Genomic DNA, 18,538 nt, shown 5'->3' with positions numbered 1-18,538 from the left:
AGTTTCCGAATGCGAGCACCCAACAACGCACTTCCGGAGGTTTGCGCTCCATGTTGGAACAACCGCACGTCATAAACCCGACACGGTTGATGAAGACGGGAGTTTTACTCTGTCGAGTCTGTTGAATCTGTCTGAGGCTAACCGCCGGCGTCGTGTAAAGGCGTCATAGCGGGCATGGTGAGCCCATATTCGCAATATCTGAGTGGGTTGACGATGAGCAGTCGACATACCATCTACCTGGGAAAAGTCATTGAGCCTAAACACGCCGCGCAACGTCGTCCATTTTGCAATGTTTCAACAGTCTTCCGAGATCGAGACCCGGCCGATCACCAAACGGTTACCAGGTTAGTTTGATTCCATTCTGGTCGCATGTTTTGTACCGACGCGTGTACATGTGTAGGTAGCTTAGGTAACTTAGCCGTACGTGAGCTCCGTGATTCTACAGTGTTGTTTCCTCACCTTTTGATTTGGTAGTAGTCGAACGGAATGATTCCGTGGATGGCCGCGCAATGCTCATAATTACAGATTCACTCACTTCGCAAGAAATACTCAGGTTTCAGGAGAGTTGTTTGCATTTAATCATCTACTGATTGTTAATTAGTCTAGAGCAATTTCCTCCCTCAGCAATCTGTACCGCCGTCGAAATCATACCACACACACGTACAACAACACATACATATCAACCACAAACAAACAAAATCAACATTCATCAATTACAGATCCATGTACGCTGGCCTAGACACCTTCGGATACCCCCCTGCGACTGGACCTGAAGCTGCGGCCGAACCTGAAGCTGCGTCTGGGAGTCAGGCTGCGATTGCGGCTGCTCCTGAAGTTGAGTTTGAGATTGAGGCCGAATCTCAACCTGAAGCTTAGGCCGAACCTGAAGCTGGGTCCTAGGCGGCGATCGAGACGGCGAGTGAGGCGGCGAATGCAGCTGCACCTGTGCCTGTGACGCCCTCCGCCTAACAGTTACCGCGCTGCTCTCGGCCGTATTAGCGTCCCGGACCTGTACCGCTTTTTCGCCCTCCCCCTTTTCTCCTGCTACGGCTCCTCTTGCTGCTGATACTAGTTCTCCTGCCCTTCGCACTGCTACTGCTAGTTCTCCATCTCCTCCTCCCCCTCCTGCTGCTGACCCCCTTTGTTCCTCCGTCTCCGTCCCTCCAAACAATTCATTCAACCCCTCAGCCGCACTAACCTCCGTCGAAATCCCCCCCGTATCACCACCCCCCACCTTAACAGTCGACGCATCCGAACCCCCATCACTCCCCCCACCCCCGGCTGAAGTCCTCCCCTCCTTCGGAGCAGCAATCCCAAAAACCTCCCTCCAATCCTCTCTATACTTCACCTCCGGCTGAACATTCCATCTCGTGTTTCTCTTCCTCTCCTCTTCTTCCTCCTCTGCCTCCCGAACTGCTTTGCGCCAGCGTTCACTGCGTGCTGCGAAATCTTGGCCTGGGGGGACCCAGCCGGGGGAGTCGGGACCCCAGGGGCGGCCGTTGAAGACGCTTTGGGTGTTGAGGGGGGGGGCGAAGGGGCTGGCAAGGGGGTCTCGGGGGTGGTTGTTCTTGTTGCTTGGGAAGCGGAAGGTTGAGCGGGCTGGGGAAGCGGGTGGGGAGTTGTAGGGGTTGCTGTTGTAAGGGTTGTTGTCAGGATTGGGGTTGTAGGGGTTGTTGGGGTTGTTACTAGCCAGCGGCGCTGCTGCGAGGAGCCCGACGGGCTGCTGTTGCTGGATTTGATGTTGTTGTTGTTGATGATGTTGCTGTGCGTCAACGTCATGCCGTACAGGGCCAAGAGAAAGCGCGTTGTCGGTGTTGTTACCGGCTGGCTGTTCTGTGAGGAACCCAGCGGGCTGCCAACCCTGGTTAAGGACGCTTCGGGGTTTCTGTTGATGGTTTTGATGTTGTTCCTGCTGTCCGTCGACGTATTTCCGAACGGGGCCAAGAGCGAGGGGGTTGTTGGTGTTGTTATAGGCCTCCGGAGGTTCTAGAAGGAAACCAGCGAGCTCCCGTTGTTGGATTTGACGTCGATCTTGCCGTTGCACGTGGACATCGTTCCGCACAGGACCAAGAGCACGGCCTTCATCATCAGAAGAAACAACCCTCGTCACAGCACCAGCCCCGTCATAATAGGGGTCGCTGGTCGTAGACATCGGGCTCGGAGCGTCAGTGAGCGGGTTAGAGTACGCGCCAGCAGACGTGAGGCTCATGGTGTCGGGGCTAGGGCTATGAGCGAGGGAGCCGTCCCCGTTGTACCAGACTATGTACCGCTGGTCGAGGACTGGGCTGTTTTCGTGGTGGTTGTTGTTGTTGTTGTTGTTGTTGTTGTTGTTGTGGCGGTTCTCTTCATATCTATCGTATGCATTCGTACGGTCAACCCAATCTTTGACCATAGCCATGCTTCTATGGTCGTGGCCGTGGTCGCGGTCGTGATGATGGTGACCGCTGTACGCGCTACTCGGAGCGTACGTATTCTGCCGAGCGTAGCGTATCGTGCTGTTGCTGTTGTTGGAGGAGGAGGAGGGGATGACCTTAGCTATTATGCGGTCGTCCAAGTTACGCTTCCCCTTGTCCTTAACACCATCCCACTGCGTTTTTTGGATTTTGTTGTTTTTTATTTTATTGTCCTTACCCTGCGACAACAGCTTGTTCTCCTTTTGCATATCATTACTCCGACGCATATTATTCAGTCCAGACCGCAAATGCATCCCACTACCCGCAAAGTGCGTATGAGTAGGCGTACCAACATCACGACGATTTCCGGACCCGTCCACGTCCACGTCCACGTCGCCGTCGACGCTCGTATCCGTAAAAGAATATCCGTCGCGAGAACCGGAACCAAACCTGGAAGGCACAGGGGTGTTGTTCAGTGAGCCGAGCGGCATAATCGGGGTCATCATCATGGGCGGGGGGATACGAACCGGAGTGGAATTACGACAAATATGATGGCGAAACGACCGGGGCAGCGCCTCAAGGGGGTTTGGATGCGGTGGTTTGGGGAGAGTCGACCGGGGTGTTGTGTTGGCGTCACCAGCACGTCGGTTGCGGAGGTACTGCCAAACGCGGGCCGTGATGTGGCGCGGCATGTCGGCGGCGTTGGAGAGTATGTTGGCGTAGCGGACTAGTTGTTCTGAGCGGAGGAGTGGTTGTTTCTTGAACTCGGCCGGGGTGCGTCTGTCGATGGGGAGGAAGAGGTTGCGCACCGGTTGGACGAGTTCGCGACGGCGGCGGGTGCGCCTTGAGGGCTGGACGAAGCGGGTCCAGCCTGTCCTTTCTATCGGGAGGTCCCCGGAGATGGGCCGGGTGAAGAGGTGGAAGGAGTTGAGACCTATGTTTTCGATCTCATACTCTGTCTGTTCATAGGTGGTGAATGTGCTGTAGCTGGCCTCGCTCATGGTGACGGTGTTGTGTTGTTGCCTATTACCGTGTTGTCCTGTCTCTATGTTATCTGGTACGTACCACTATGTCAAATAGGGGACAAGAGTATGTGACGAGAGATTCATTAAATCTAACAAGTAGGGCAAGGCATGGTGTTTAAATAGACACCAGGCGCCAGACTCGACCCCTCAAGTGTTCAGCTATTTACATGTCTGCTGTTCAAATACCTCCCTCCTTGTCCCTCGACACGCCGGAGCAACAACCTACATACCCACAGAGCTACTGTTGAATAGTGATTCTATATAACTTCGCGACCCCGACTGAGACAAAGGGCCTGAACACCCCGAGTAATACTCGACACGCCAAGTCATTGTCTCTCTTTCTCCAGAAGCAAAACACAAAAGACAAAGAAGGTACTCGTCAATTTATTAGAAAATACAAGATATGATCATAACCCGACCACATTTGATGCCAAGTTGTCGATGTATGGGTCGAAGTCGTGAAGGCAGCTCAATGCTTACGAGGAAGTACGAAAGGTTGGGTAGATCAAGGTATAGCATAGCACCGGCTGTGTGGTTTCGTATCAATTTTACATAACCAATTGTAATTTCTTTGTTGTCGGTGGCGGCCGTCCCAGGACCCGGACATACGCGCCAAGGTATATGACCAATGTCTGCTGTGTACTAAGTTCACAAAACAAGGGGGCTTAAACTGGACTGAACTGTATGTTTCGTAAGATGTTAAGTCCGTTAAGAAGACGCAGCAAAGTATTAACAAGAAAAAGGGTAAACTGAGGAAACTGTCATATCTTGGTGTTATTGAAAAGTTACCGAGTCCTGGTGGGTATTGCTATCGTCAGAATTCTAGTCTGTTAGACCCCTTCAACCTATAAACACCTCCCAAAGAGCAGTGCCCAAACAGCGCACTCCAAGTATTCCACCCACCCTAGTTATTTAACCAACGTCACTATCCCCATAACGAAACACAGGCCATTCCTCCCATCCTGAACCCCCACCTTGGTAGTCTCCCGCAATGATGAGCCGCACCCCAAACAACAAAACCCAATCTGCCAGTCTGTCCCAAGTTTGAAACCGGCTGGCTTCCTGCAACACCTCCCACATCACCGGCCGTGGCCCAAACCTGCGTAATCTCCGCCAACGCTGGACGACACGCTCAAAGGCAGTCGCCTTGCCTAGATCTGGCTTGTGACTCTCCTTGGAAAAGATCACCCAGATCTCCTCCAACGCCGTATACCGACCCTGCGCCATGGCCATTGTGAACGCACACACAGCCACGGCGAGATCACGATTCGTTCCCCGGAGAATGAGATGCCGGATTGACTCTGGCACGGTGCTGGTGAAGGGATTCTTGTCTTGGCCCAGCCTCGCGTGGTCCGCGAAGAAAGATACCTCCGTATGTAGTTGCTGAAGCGCGGTGAAGGCGCTAAGCTCGCTCAGGTCAACCGGGCGCAGATCTGACAATCGCCGGCACAGAATGGTGTGCTGTGGGGGTGGCTCGTTTGCGGTGAAGGAGAGGTGGGTGAGGGTGGTTCGCCAGCGGGAGAGGGCGCGGAGGACGGTGCTGAATTGTATGGTGAAGGGGGATGGAGGGGCCGAAGGACACTGCGAATCGAGGCCGCTAGCGAGGTTGTGAGAGTAGCTGAGATACGTGTATCCCGCTTCGAGGAGCAGCCAGGTGCGCCGCATGCTAAATTTTGTGAGCTTCGGGCCGACCGCGGCCAGTAGAACGGCCAGGTCGCTCTCCGACAGGCGGATGTCGCCGAGGCAGAGATCGGTCAGGTGCTGGAGGGGCGGGACCGAGTACCCGTTCTGGGCCGCCCAGGGCGTCAACGATCCTGCCCAGACGGGGATCCGTTTGTTGTCGACGTGAAGAACCTCCAAGTTCGGCATCATCTAGAAAAGCGGAACGAGTTTGTCGAGGATGTGATCCATGCTAAAGATGTTACTGATGTACAACTCCCGCAACGGTAGTTGTAGAAAGGGGGTACCAGGGTTCTTGCGATCAAGCTCCATTAACCTATTCACAGCCATGCCGAAGGTACAATCTGGTACGCAGATGTGTGCCCGCATCAGCCTGGGAGTACCTTGCAGGAGCTTGTAGAGCTTCAAGCTGTGTAAGGCTAGCTGTCTAGATTTCAGCTGCGACTGCCGCGTCTCTAGGGGTTCCTGGCTGCTCCGTTCCATAAATCCTCTGCCGACTGGCAGCGGGAGCGAGCTCCACCAGGCGTCTGTCGCCGGAACATAAGGGGGCAGGGGAAACGGGATGTCGATGTCGACGATGTGGCGCGCCAATTGGGGCCGGAATATGCAGATTAAATCGCTGAGCCTCATGGACCCTTGTGTGATGGGCGTGATGGGACAATGAAAGAGATACGGTTCGGCCACGGTGTGTAGAAGCCGGCAGGTCAGGTTGAGGCTGTAGAGCGCCCGCGTATGTACGCGCGAGCCCAGCTGCATCCTATCGAGATAATCCTATGCTCCCGGGGTGCCCAGCTGATTTGGGGTGCGCTCGCGGATGCGCTCGCGGATGCAGTGCGGGCAAAGATAGCTGCAGATCGTCTCGAGGTCGTCAACCGCAAGCGATAGGAGGGAGGGCCGGGGCCGGTGTGCCCGGAGATGGCTGACCGTGTCCATGATGAACCGGCCCGTCGTTGCTGCTAGGCGGCCGATGAAGGTTGATGTTTGCTGAGGAGTAGACCAGGTAGGTCGGTACAGATATTTTGTGTCCGAGGAACTCAAATTGTAGACTCAGAAGAGGGGTCCTTTGATAAGGGTAGGTAAGATTTATTCCGTGCTTGACACAAAGGGCAGGAGCGACCTGTCCCATGCTCTGAATCCACCCTCGGCCGAGTCCCCTAGCGCAGGGCGCGGCTTCCTTCAGCGTGGAAATGTAGAGCACGCACGTGTGCTTCGATCTAGGCCGGGGGCGGGTTGTTCGCTGTGTTGTGTTAACCTATATTTACCAAATCACGGGAGAATCAACCGCATCTCGGAATTCACCGGTATAAGATGGATGATGGTCGGTAATTTTTTCTTCACAGATCGCAACAATAAAGAAACATAAAACGCACAACACCAACAACACAACCCGACACGTCCACCACATACATCCATCCGATCTCATCCATTCACCCACCCATCCGATCCTTATCCGATCCGAACGATCCGTACCATCCATCCGAACCATCCCGACCATCAATCGCCCCACAATCAACTCCCCCTCTTTCCCAATCCCAAATTCTCACCGCCCTAAAAGCCGAGGGGGGAGGGAAGACCGGCGAAGGAAAAAAAACGTAGTGAAGAAGACATCAGTTGAAATGGAGGCCCACGCGCTGGGTGTTAATCGACACTAGAGGTGGCAGAAGAGATAAATTGATGACCGCATCGAAGAAGAGTAAAGTGTAAAAAAAGATACCCTGCAATGGGTTAGGTCAAGTGTGTAACATAACCGCCATGTTCATCGAGTCTCGATAACCGAGAATAAAAGAAAATGACAGCCAGTTGGTCGGGGGTTTGAGTCAGTCGTTTGGTGGGTGGTCGTGGTGTAAAAAAAAGCCGACCACACACAGGTAGAAGCGGAATAAGAGGCTTAAAGAAAAAGAGTCCACGCAAGGTGTGACGCCGTCGTGAAAATGGCTTGGAAAGGCCAAATGGTCCGGGTATATATATAATATGGTATACGTGAATGGTTTTAGAGTCGTCGTGGTAGTAATTTCAAATGATTTGCGCCTGTCGCTGTGGTGTTTTGCTTCATGTTCGTGTTTAGTGAGGTGAAGGTTGTGCTTTTTCGAGTCCAGTAGTTGTCGTCAAGTTCACATTCAGGCGCCGCCTGCCTTCGAAATGATAGTAGCCACGGGCGTCGTTGAAAGTGAGGGTACACAGAGGCGGCCAGTGAAACATTAGGCCAGCAAACAGGTTTGTCTGTCCAGTGGCGTTTTGGCGCTCGGGGCTTGCCCGAGAACACCCCTCTCCGCGGCTGTGCTTTTCCAACACAATGGCATGGCTGGTTCATCCCGTTCCCATCGGCCCTATCCTTCGTTTCCACCACTTAACCCTGAACTCTTGTTCCCGGGGCGGATCAGATCGGATCGGGCCGAGCCGATGCGTGCTCATCGCGTGGAGCTTGCCGCGCTGGTCCTTTTAAAACCTGGTGGGCTCAGCAGGTCGAAAACCATTTACTCGTGATGACGATTCGTATTGCACGCCTGTCATGGACTCCGGTGCTGCGGGCTGTCCCGTGGTCGATTGCAGTGACCGGAGAGGGGGCAGCTCTGGCGGCCGCGGCCGGCCATACTGGTCCTGGGCGTAGGGGTCCGTTACTGGTCGCGCGGGTTGTGACCCATGCATGCGCTCCATCTCGCGCCGGAGCATCTCGATTTCGTTTTGTTGCGACGCGTTCACCGATTGGAGCTGCCTGATGAGGTCGCTCTGGCGTTGGTGTTCAGAGATGGCTTGTGAGGGGTTAGTGTGTTATCAGTCGTGATACATCGATAAAAACGAACCTTTCGTAAGAATCTCCCACTTGGAAGCCTTTGATCCCCTCTCTTGGGGCATCAAGTCCCGGAGTTGGTCAAACAGCTCTTTCATTTCCGTACGCCGTTTCCGTTCGGCTAGTTTGTGGCTCACACGCAGTTCGGGTGTCCTGCTGTATGGCTGCGTGCCGGCATGTCCTCCTACTTCCTCACTCCGCAAGTCCCCGACTTGCTTGTGTTGGAGCGTGTGATGATGCACCGTTGAATACTCGCCCGACGCGTTGGATAGCCTTTGGTACGGGCTCAGGTTCTCCTCCAAACGTCTCTGTCCTGGTGGAAGTCGGGACTCGGACGTCAAATGGCTACTGGCGAATGACTCTGCAATGCTGCTCCGCCTTGAGTCGATTAGCGAGGTGCCGGCTGTTGAAGGCACACGCTGGATCTCTTCTTCGGGGAAAGCCCACGCCTGGCCCTTGGTCGGCTCCGCAGCGCGGGCGATTTGGCTCGTGGCAGGCCCAGTGATGGCGGGCGCAATCCTCATCGTCTTAGGATGGCCGTCGGGGTTTCGCTCGGCGCTTGGTTGGTAGCCATTGGAGATGCGGTGAACGGACAGGGTATCGAGGCCTTGTCGCGGATTCCTCTGTTGCTGCAGGGTTGTATGGATCGATGTGCTTGACTGATTGTGGCTCGCGTATGGCGAGTTGCCCAGCCGCATGTCGTGAAAACCTTGGTTAATCCTACTGTCCACGCTCTCCCTCCTCGAGAGCGCCTCCGGGGTGTCGGCAGTAGCGAAGCCGGCGCTGCTAGGTGCCGAGTCCATAGACTGAGTTCGGTCGAAACGACGCGGATCGGCGCTCCCAGGGGTCGAGGGTGAGACCATGGACGCGACGCTCATGTTGCCATTGCTCGTTGTCGGAGACACAAGTGGCTGCGGAAGTAGATGGTTCGCTGTTGACGTCGGTGACGGCGTCTTGTCGACGGGCGAGGGCTGGAAGCCCGAGTTTGGGGGGCTAAGCACGCCCATCCCAGACGCAGCTGAAGTATCTGTAACAAAGATTTGCGTCAGCCAATTGGTTCAGTGCGCGGTACACACGTCCACATCGCGAGAGCGCCGACGGGAAAAAAACTTGGCTAAGTCGGCATACGTTTACTCGAGGCGTCTGTACTCGAAAAGTAAGCCGAGTCACGGTTGTCCTCTGGTGAGTTTAGTACGCCAGCCAGGCCGGCCGGATACTTTTGGGACGCTGGTCGCTGCTGGTCCATGATCGCATCAAGTGGGCCGACGCCAGGTGGAAACTGCCCAACGAGCCCGTCAAAAGTCGGGGCCTTGGGCGGGTTTCGAGAGGCTCCAGCAAGCCCCGATCACAAACCGCTTCTGCTTGCGATCTAGGGCAGAGCGGCGCGTGAAGAGAGCACGACGCGAGACCGTGATGTGGTGTGCTGTTCGGTGGTAGTTCGAGGCTCTTTTGGAGGGTGGTGGGTGGTGTGAGATGCCGTGAGAGCAAAAAAACCGAGACCAATGGGTTGTGTGTGTGCTGAGGTCCTACCAAGAACAGGCCGTGTGAAATCGCGGAATGCTGTGAGAGAACGAAGACGACTCGATCAGTGATAGCGCAAGACAGGCTCAAAAGAATGAAAGAGCGATCAAAAGCGAAGGCTTTGGCAGATGGTTTGGGGGAAAGTCGAGAAAGTCTGCAATCGATCAGGCCAGCTCCAGCCACGTCTGGGTTCGTTGTGGGCGGACGCAATCTCGAGTTTGTGGTTTGGACGGGGGTTGTGGGTGGGCGCGCGGAAAGGTGGGCGGCGCTGCGGCGGACAGGACCAACCCGACCAGGCCCTTGAAGCGTGGACGGGCCAGCACGTTTTTTCAGGGCAGTCAGCACCCGGCACAGGGTCGAAAGCTGGGGCAGGCATGCGTGCAGATGGGTGCCAGGGGGGCCGACACTCGCTTCGCATTGGCCGTCGAGGGTGGAATTGATGGTCCCACCAGACCCACACACAAGCCGGCCCCCGTTCAGCCACATGGTGTCTTCCGTGCTTTGGGTTCCTGGTACGTCCCACACAGCACGGGCGCCAGGGCGGGTTCGAGAGTGCGAGTCCACCACTCCACCTCTTGCGAGCGCAGTTTGCATCCTCGTCCCGCACTGTGGTACCTGGGTACCGCCATGCCACCACCGCTTTGGGCTCGAGCCGCCGGCCGAAAACGGCAGGAGCTCAAGTCACAAAGCCAAAGCCCTCGCTGGGCGCGCATTTTACCACGACTCGCATTTTGCTCTGAATACTCCGGAGTGTATTTCCAGTTTCCTTCAAGGTGCCTGGGTATTCGATACCAGGATGGATGGGCTTTGCTTTCACCGAGAGCCCCTGTTGCGCCACCCGGCGGATCTCTTTTCTGTTCTTACTCTGGCTGTTTGTTTCTTTTTTCTTTTTTCCTCCCTGCTTGCCCAAGATAGCACTGCACAGGGCATCTCAGCACATCAATTTTCTTCAAACCAGGTGTGGGCAAGGCCCTGCCAATCCCATCTCGACATCAACACACCTCAAAGCCCGAACTCCCCTTGTCCAGTGCCCGTTTGTTTATCGTCCCGTCCCATCGATGCCCACAGCGCTTTTCGCGGCACCCTGCAGCACCGCCGCTCTTTCTGCTTTTGAGTGGGGGGGGGGAGGTTTTGGACACTCGAGCTGCCAAGCGGGCGTTGATCGCCATCGTATGGTCGCCTTGTTGGGCCGGTCAAAACTTTAGAGCCACTCTGTTCGGTTGGACCGTCGCTCAATAAAAAAAGCCCAACTCGTTAGCGAAAGGGCATCCGAACGAACGTGTTTTGCCCACCGACGCAGGGGGTTTCATCGTCTGCCTACGAGCTACTGCAGGATCTCCATACAAAGCGACAGCGGCTGTCCAGCTTCTTTATTAGCCGCCGAGGACCCCATCAAGTCTCCCCGACTGGCGCATCCTCGGGCCGCAGTGGCTCTGAGGTACATTACGAGCGTGCGGCTTATTTCGTTGGAATTGTAGTGTAGAAAGCGCTCAACGCGAGACAGCCTGGAGGGCAGCTCGTGAATACTTGCCCATTTGATTTCCCTTTTGCCCATTGCACAAAAGCCTATTCGTACTAAGTGGCGAAGGCGATATGATGGTAAATTGGCGAGTGTGACGAACAGCCTTCAGCAGGACGGTCCAACATGACAGAATCTCACAGTTTGCATGGCTGAGGAGATTACACTGTGTCGATCCGAGCCGACGGCATCGATCGCTGTCTGTGATACTCAGAGTGCCCACCCTGGTATGTGCTCTGCTACACATGGAACGACATGCGAACTCGGCCGATAATGCTTTGTGAAGCATTTCAATAAAGCGGTTTGTGAGAACGAGTCTTCCAGTGTCCCCCGTGGCGCTGTGTCTAAAAAGGAGAATAAGTGATACCTCACAGTACCCAACGTTGGTAAGTGGCGGCTGAAAACACCTAGAAACCATAATCTCGAATGCGGGGGAGGGGAAGGACCGACAGCGGCTGCGCTTGTCTCATCTGCATTGAGAGGCCCCAGCCGCGAGACTCGGTGGGAAAATTGCTTCCGGTCCGCGGCACTCCGGCCTCGACGCAATGCATCACAGTCAAATGCTGCACAGTGCCTTATCCAAGGCTAATCCATCTTTACCAGCGATTTCCTTCCTATCATGACAAGCGCGAGTACCAGTTGTCTCCTCTATTCCTATGCCCCTGGTTGTTGTGGCTTGTACCTTCCTGTCCCTCACTTCACTCGAGCAGTTTTCTTCAGGGAAGGTCCAAGTTGGTCATTCCTGCCTCAATATCAACGACCGAATTTCTAGCGGTGGTTAACTCCGATATTTGGCAAGTGGCAACCGAAACAACTTAGCCCCCGTTCCCTGTTCTTCTTTTCCCTGTTGCTCTTGTTAACCTTAGGTTGCTGCAAAGTCCACATAGTAGTCCGTTAACCGGCGACGGGAAGCGACTTGTGAAAGAACGCCTTGACGTTCCGACGCCCCTTCCGTACAGTTTGTGATACCTAGAGAGCGTTCTCTAGTTCTGATACCGATCTTGCACAATCCATATTCCTCCCCTTGTAACTCGGTGGCTAGCGCAGGTGGGCTTGCCGCCGCGAGGCGTTCAATAGTGAGGCCTCGGCTTGTCCTCGTAACTCGCCCATCTCAAGCACCCTCCGCACCGGAATACACTGCCCAAGAAGAGATACGATAGGCATCAAGCGCAACGACGGCAATTCAATAACGTTTCTCGTCGCCGATTTCACTTACATACATTACCGGACGACACATCACCAAGCCCACCTCGGAAGCTCTCCGGCATCGTCTCGGCGTCTCTCGCCTAGGCAGCGAAGCAAGTCCGAGATGAGACTGCTCAACCCGTCAATTCTGGGGGCCGCATTTTAGGATCAGATCAAGCCCCCAAGTCTCAAGGCGGGGTATCACGCAAATCAATTGACGAGTCGCGAGGTTTTTCAAAAATACACCGAAGGTCGCGGGGATGGCGTGGATGGCCATCACCGAAATGGGATTGGGAAGGTCGGTGTTTTGCCCACGAAGCGAAATCCTTCCGCAAATCGTAACTCAGCACTCCGGCTTCACAGCAGCGACGCAAGGTACCCGGTACCTCTTTCCGATGCTGCCTCGTCGCATGGGCCGGGGCGTGAGCGATCCGGGGATGCAAAATCCGCGCTAGCGCCGAGTGACAACAGATCCCGACCCCACTCAGCACGCTCACATTCCACATTCTGCTGCTGCGGAAGACGATTGGCAGGTCCGCGGGCAAGGCACGTGTCGTCGAGATGCCATGCCACTGCCCAAATTTCGGCGAAATATCGAATCACCGGCGCAGCCAAGGCTTCAGGGAGCGTGGCAGATCGCCCCACTCCTTTGTCTCGCAGCTTTCTTGAGGCAGCGTGGGATTTTCCGAGTCCAGCGGACGCTACTCCAGATGGCTCGAGATTCTACAACAAAATGGTAGATCGATATTCCTTATCTGAACCATCTGACTACTCCCCAAGTAGTAAAAGGAAACGGTCATGCATTTGAGAAAAATTTCACAATGATCATTGTGAGCCGAGAGAGTTTTCTTTCTTCTGCACGGGAAGGTTGCGAATGTATTTTCTCAGAATTTAACGACCTCTTTTTTTCTTCAGTTTCCCGAGTCGGGTAATTGGAGCGGCAGCCCGCTGCAGCATCCGCGCCCCACTAGGCATTCGAGCCGCCGCGAACGAACTGTGGTTCTGCCGCTGGGCATGCAATTAACCTTGAAGCAACCCAATGCCGGTGGCCTGATGCGCCTGGGATTTTTATTTGGAAACTAGAAGCAACGTTGTCTCGCCACTTGCACAGACCACGCCAGACCACCGCCGCCAACCAGATACCCTTCCGCCCCGCTGTTGTCTGAGGTCCGACGACTCGGCGGAGCGTAATCCGGGCCATGGCCCACTCGCGATCGCGAGAGCTCTTACTTTGAAGAACAGGTTCTCCTCTGTCGAGGTGGGCTCGATGTTGGCACTGAACACCTCATTGCAGTCGAGTTGGCTCGACATCACAACCCCCCTTTGCCGATGAAAAGGTGTAACACGAGGAAACGCACAAACGCGCCACGCTACCTGTCCCGGTGGCTCTAGCGGGGCAACACTCTAGATGAGCTGGGTACCGAACTCGAATTTCACGGCGTGGTGTTACACAGAACATGTAAAGGATTCTGGATGAGGAAAAACACGATAAGAGCAATTAACGCCTGTCGCCGATCGGGAACATCCATCACCTTCGGTTCTCAACTTCGTTTAACGTTAGCAGGACATCCGTGCGGGCTTATTCGTACACTAGATGTTTGGCCTTGCGTGTAAGCGGTCGGCTGAATCCCCAACCCGCGGGCATTGTCAATGGTTTGCCCTGGCAGCCGGCTACGCGCATCCCCAGAACTCGTCACAAACCCATCGGCCGGACAGCGGCTCCTAATGGCATGTTTTCTGGTGTCCTCGGGCGGGTATCCCCGATTCGGGGACCAGATCGATGCTGCACTCGAATTCGTACGCCTCCATGACGGGACCGAAGCGGCCGCTAATTATCTTTGTCGCACTGGAGTTTTGCCATCTCTTCGACACCAGCCAGATTGTACCAGGAGTCAAAGATCCTGAGTGTCGGGTACGCCAGGGGTCGCGGCCGAATACAATCGGTCATTGCGCCCGGCCCCGTGGACAACGGCCCCGGCCATCTAGTTACTGTATATGTACTAGTAGCTCGTCACAGGCAAAAGTTGCCGTCTTCTCGTCTACAAACAACTTCATCATGGCGTCACCCTTTTCTTTCTTTTCCTTTGTGTTCAACGCCTGACGAGTACTGCACCGTTACACAAAGCAAGAGCATGGGTGGACAAAACATGCTCTTATCCTATCACGAACAACATTCCATAGTAGAAGTACATAACCAAGTGTTACACTTTTCTGCATTCGAGAACGACAAGTCGGGGTGAAGACCACGCGCCCGCCACCTCGGCGGCGATTATGAGTGGGCAGGCGCCCATCCACGCGTCTGCAGCAGGCCCTCCCCGACCCCCGTCGGAGGCATTGTCCTCAAGGATGTCGGACTAGCAAACCCTTGACAAACCTTTGACGACAGCGTCGTCAAAAATGCGGCTGAAGCGCTTCCCACTTACACCACAGTCCACTCACACCGCAGCGAAGAAGCATTTAACTTTCCGTGTTCTGTGCCTTGCATCTAACTCCCCGCAGCTCGTCTACCGCTGGCCCGCTTTGACGATACCCTCCCCCTTCGGTTGCTTGCCGCCCTCGGGCCTGCATCTACCTCTGTTTTCTTGCTTTTTTGTGGTGATGGCTCTGGCGAGTAACTCATTGTGCCTTTGCGACACCAACAGAACCGGCCATACTTGCATCCTTCTAGAAAAGGCTAGTTCACGAAAACTACCCTTGTCACCAACCATACCTGGAAGGTATCACGACTGTTGAACCCCCCCTGGCCCTCTCCGCCTCTGATGAACCCCTGATTCCAGTGCGCTGGGACCGACTGGCGTCAATGAGGCGTTCTTCGCAGACCAAATTCGCATGCTGGGTTTCAGCACATGGGTACTTGTACACGTATTGTGTCCAGAGACCCACGAGCATCTCCTGGGACACGAGCATGCAGTGACAGACCTATCGTGGCTCGGTGTTACGTGCTCTTTGTGTAGCTTGTTTACAGAAGGAGTATCACCGCAGCACGGGAAAGGACCTTGGAGAGACTTTCTTCCCCTCGAGGTTGTCAGTGGGTGGTTTGCCTTGCCCCGTGGAGTTTCACTCAGGGTAGGACACATCTACTAGGCTTGACCTGTTCGGCATCCGCCCCTTGTCTCTTCCCCTTCGATGTCTTCTACCGGTCCTTTCCTTTCTTCTTGTTGTCTACAGTGTCTTGAGGGTTTGCACATACGAAACCACACATGACTCAGTCAGAGGTTCCTTAGTATCAGACAACTCGCCCGAGATGACCATGGATCTCCCTACACAGGTATCATCAGGCACAAACACCAAAGTTACAAACACCGGACATACCTCCCAGGCCACAGATGACACGTTCAACACCACCGTCACGCTTTCTTTCTCTCGGGCGTAAGTCAACAGGCCATCGTCACTCTCTCCTCGTGTCTTGTAACTTGTCCGCCCCTAAATCGGGGCGCGTGGCCATGGTTACATCGGACACACACCTCACTTTTTGACGGATGTCTAAAGAGCCACATGGCGATCCGGCGGGCTTCGAAGAGCCCGATCGGCCGATCGGCCGGCCGGCTTGGTGTCCTCGAAGAACGGATATATCGGGCTCGGTTACTCGGATGGGGAGGGGGGACATGTTTGCCGAAGTGGTGAAAGGGATGTTACACTTGTGTTTGTTGTTCTATCTGCTTCAAGTAAAACATGGGGGGTATGTAGATAGAAGAGAGTTGGGGGGAAAGTTGGTGGATACATGTCGGAAGTATTGTTTAAAAGTAATTGGTATGGAGTAACGGCGAAGTTGAAAAGTTGCCTTGCTGACGGTCTGTTAATTAGGCTTCCATACCTAGTATTCTAACCATATATATCGGCTTTATTCTTCTCTCTACGACCAACGGTCTCACGTTTTCGCCTTGTTAACCTCGAAGGTGGTTAAGAACACACAGTTGACATCACATGTTCAAGTCAACTGCCATTAAAAACTCCAGACTGGGAGAACTTGGCGAGCCAGGTGGATGTGGCTCTTATTTTTGATTGTAAGGATGAGATACCACAATATCAAGAATGCCCAAAGCTAAGGGGATTGCCCCTCGCCCGCTACTAACAATCACGAGGTAAATGCAGTATTCCCCCCCCTAAACACAAATTAGACTTGACGGGTAAACATTCCTCTTAATGTTCATACTCTGATTGGTGCCGTGGAGGGTGTATTTCCGATCACTGTTGTCCCTATGCTAAGGAAGAATCTTACAGTGGGAAGGAACAACCGAACTGGGCTCTCCCCGGGACATCACTACCATTCTCGTCGACTCTTAAGGCGCCTGAGGGAACCAGGGGCTTGTCAAAATTTAGCCCGACGTTTGTCTCAACGTCGAAGGTTAATACATTTGATATCTATGCTTCTCACTTGGAGATATGAAGCGGGCACTGAGAAATTCGAGTGTGGTGAAGCAAGTAAAATAGAAACACTTGGATATTGCCCGCCATATGGTGATACTCCCCACGATATGAACAGAAATCGTAGCAGCAAAAAAAGGAGCAACCAAGCAATAAGAGACAAAAGTACAAGTCACCCACGAAAGGGACTTGCGCCAAGAGGGAATCGAACCCCCCCCTCAACCTTGGAAGGGTTGAATCCTAACCACTAGACCATTGGCGCCTAAAGAGTGTGGACGAGCTGGGAATCGAACCCAGGACCTTTCGCATACGTCGAAGCATGCTAAGCGAACGCTCTACCAACTGAGCCACACGCCCGAGGCAATTTGTTGTGGATTCGCGACGGATCTGGGACATGTGAGGGGCAGGAATGGAGGGGCTGCAGGGTTGCCGCGGTGCGGCGTTTTTCACTTTTTGGTGGGGACTCGTGAAGTGGGGGGGGTGGGAGATAAGATAAGCCACTCATGCGACCTCTGCAGGAAATTTCAGAACCAAAGCCGCGAGCCATCCCGATGAACAATTTGTGTGGGCGACTTTTTGGAGCAATACCACTTTTCGCGAGAACCGACCCAGATCACAGCATCTGCATACCCCCTCTTTTCAATTGTTGTCCAGGATACTCGAAAACATCGTCACAATGTTCGTTCACCACCTTGGCTTAGTTTATTTTCTTTTCCAACTTAGCCCATTGTCATTTTCCCTGTGTACCTTACTGACACAATGCAAAAAAATGTAGGCAGTCCTTTCGCCGCGCCGCTCTGAGGTCGGCCCTTTCGGCCTCGAGGTCCGCCTCGACGGCGGCTCGCACTAGCCCCTTTACCGCTCGCGCCAGTGTCCAACGCAGCGCCGTGAAGTGCGCCTCGCCGCAGGCCCTCCGCTTCTTTTCGCAAACCATGCGCCAGGCCAACGAGGAGCAGAAGTACCCCGCAGAAGAGGCTGCTGAGGCTGCTGAGCCTGTTGAGGCTGCTGAGGCCCGCGAGGTGAGTAGTTGAAGTCGTTTGTGAGGTTTGACTGTACACGCCTGCTTGGGATATTTGTTAACGTTTGGTTTGGTATGTAGGAGAGCCTGGGCCAGACTGGGGAAGATATTCAGGAGGCGTCGCAGGAGACCCCCCGGTTTGGCACCCCGCCCCCGGTTAGGGACAGCTTTATCAATGGTGAGCAGTAACGGCGGCGTTGTTCTTTGGCGCTTTATGAAGGGGCAGTCGGGATGCTAATGGCGAGTGGCGCGACAGATCCGGCCAAGACCTGCTTCATCCGCAACATTGTTTTCGAGCTTACTGAGGAACACATCCTGAAGGCCTTTGAGAAGTATGGAAAGGTTACTCAGGCCCACATCGCGCGCGACCCGCGTGGATTGAGCAAGGGGTAAGTTGAAATCATTTCTTTCTCCGTCCTTTTTTGCTTCCCATCGGCAGTTCATTTGAGGGTGCTCAGTTAGCCGTGATCGCTGACGTCTTTTTTGCGTAGTTATGGCTTCGTGAGCTTCGAGACGGAGGAGCAAATGAAGGAGGCTGCCGAGGGGGTCAACGGCTCGTTCTGGCACGGCAGGCGCGTCACTTGCGTCCCGCGGGATGCCAGCACGACCAGGCCCCTGAGGACGAACCGGGGGCCGACGAACTCGCCGACCAAGCAGCTCTTCATCGGCAATATCCCCTACGAGACGACCGACGTCGAGCTGAACCGTATCTTCCGGGACATGACTAACGTCAAGGATGTGCGTGTGGCGGTCGACCGTACCACAGGCTGGCCGCGTGGCTTTGCCCACGCCGACTTCGAGACGGTGGAAGATGCTATGGAAGCCATGAACAAGCTCCAGGGCACCATGCTCGGTGACCGCACCCTGCGTTTCGACTATGCGAACGGTTATGCCCGGCAGGACCGCCGCCCCAACCAATCAGACAACCGCAGGCAATCGTTCGACAACCGCCAGGACAACGACAGGAACGACTATGGCAACGAATTTTAAGGGATAGAATAACTCTTGGGGAACGTGATAGCCGCAGAGTGTTTGACGACTTAC

At 54.5% G+C, this 18,538-nt stretch overlaps 4 protein-coding genes and 2 non-coding genes across 6 annotated transcripts; 1 reads left to right on the top strand and 5 right to left on the bottom strand.

Annotated features, from left to right (window-relative positions):
- Positions 1 to 709: 709 nt before the first annotated feature.
- C8A04DRAFT_32081 (uncharacterized protein) lies at positions 710 to 3,394 on the bottom strand (the record flags this gene model as incomplete). Its single annotated transcript, XM_062781972.1, has 1 exon — positions 710 to 3,394. One exon carries the CDS (start codon positions 3,392 to 3,394, stop codon positions 710 to 712), a length of 2,685 nt encoding a protein of 894 aa, XP_062633779.1.
- Positions 3,395 to 4,330: 936 nt separating this feature from the next.
- Positions 4,331 to 5,287, bottom strand: C8A04DRAFT_32080 (uncharacterized protein; the record flags this gene model as incomplete). The annotated part of the gene is made up of 1 exon (XM_062781971.1): positions 4,331 to 5,287. One exon carries the CDS (start codon positions 5,285 to 5,287, stop codon positions 4,331 to 4,333), a length of 957 nt encoding a protein of 318 aa, XP_062633778.1.
- A 2,250-nt stretch (positions 5,288 to 7,537) lies between these two features.
- Positions 7,538 to 9,132, bottom strand: C8A04DRAFT_39935 (uncharacterized protein; the record flags this gene model as incomplete). The annotated part of the gene is made up of 3 exons (XM_062784765.1): positions 7,538 to 7,848; positions 7,900 to 8,913; positions 9,015 to 9,132. The coding sequence occupies 3 exons, from the start codon at positions 9,130 to 9,132 to the stop codon at positions 7,538 to 7,540; spliced, it is 1,443 nt and encodes a 480-aa protein (XP_062633777.1).
- Positions 9,133 to 15,361: 6,229 nt separating this feature from the next.
- On the top strand, positions 15,362 to 18,484 carry C8A04DRAFT_32077 (uncharacterized protein; the record flags this gene model as incomplete). The annotated part of the gene is made up of 5 exons (XM_062781970.1): positions 15,362 to 15,480; positions 17,252 to 17,495; positions 17,576 to 17,672; positions 17,751 to 17,883; positions 17,986 to 18,484. The coding sequence occupies 5 exons, from the start codon at positions 15,362 to 15,364 to the stop codon at positions 18,482 to 18,484; spliced, it is 1,092 nt and encodes a 363-aa protein (XP_062633776.1).
- C8A04DRAFT_t130 lies at positions 16,667 to 16,738 on the bottom strand. The gene has a single exon. It is a non-coding gene; the product is annotated as a tRNA-Gly (tRNA).
- Positions 16,749 to 16,833, bottom strand: C8A04DRAFT_t129. The gene has a single exon. It is a non-coding gene; the product is annotated as a tRNA-Ala (tRNA).
- Positions 18,485 to 18,538: the final 54 nt, after the last annotated feature.

The sequence above is a fragment of the Dichotomopilus funicola genome, assembly GCF_033296635.1.
Source record: "Dichotomopilus funicola strain CBS 141.50 unplaced genomic scaffold C8A04scaffold_79, whole genome shotgun sequence".
In the NCBI taxonomy this organism is placed as follows: Eukaryota; Fungi; Ascomycota; class Sordariomycetes; order Sordariales; family Chaetomiaceae; genus Dichotomopilus; species Dichotomopilus funicola.
This window is presented reverse-complemented; position numbering and strand designations above follow the sequence as displayed.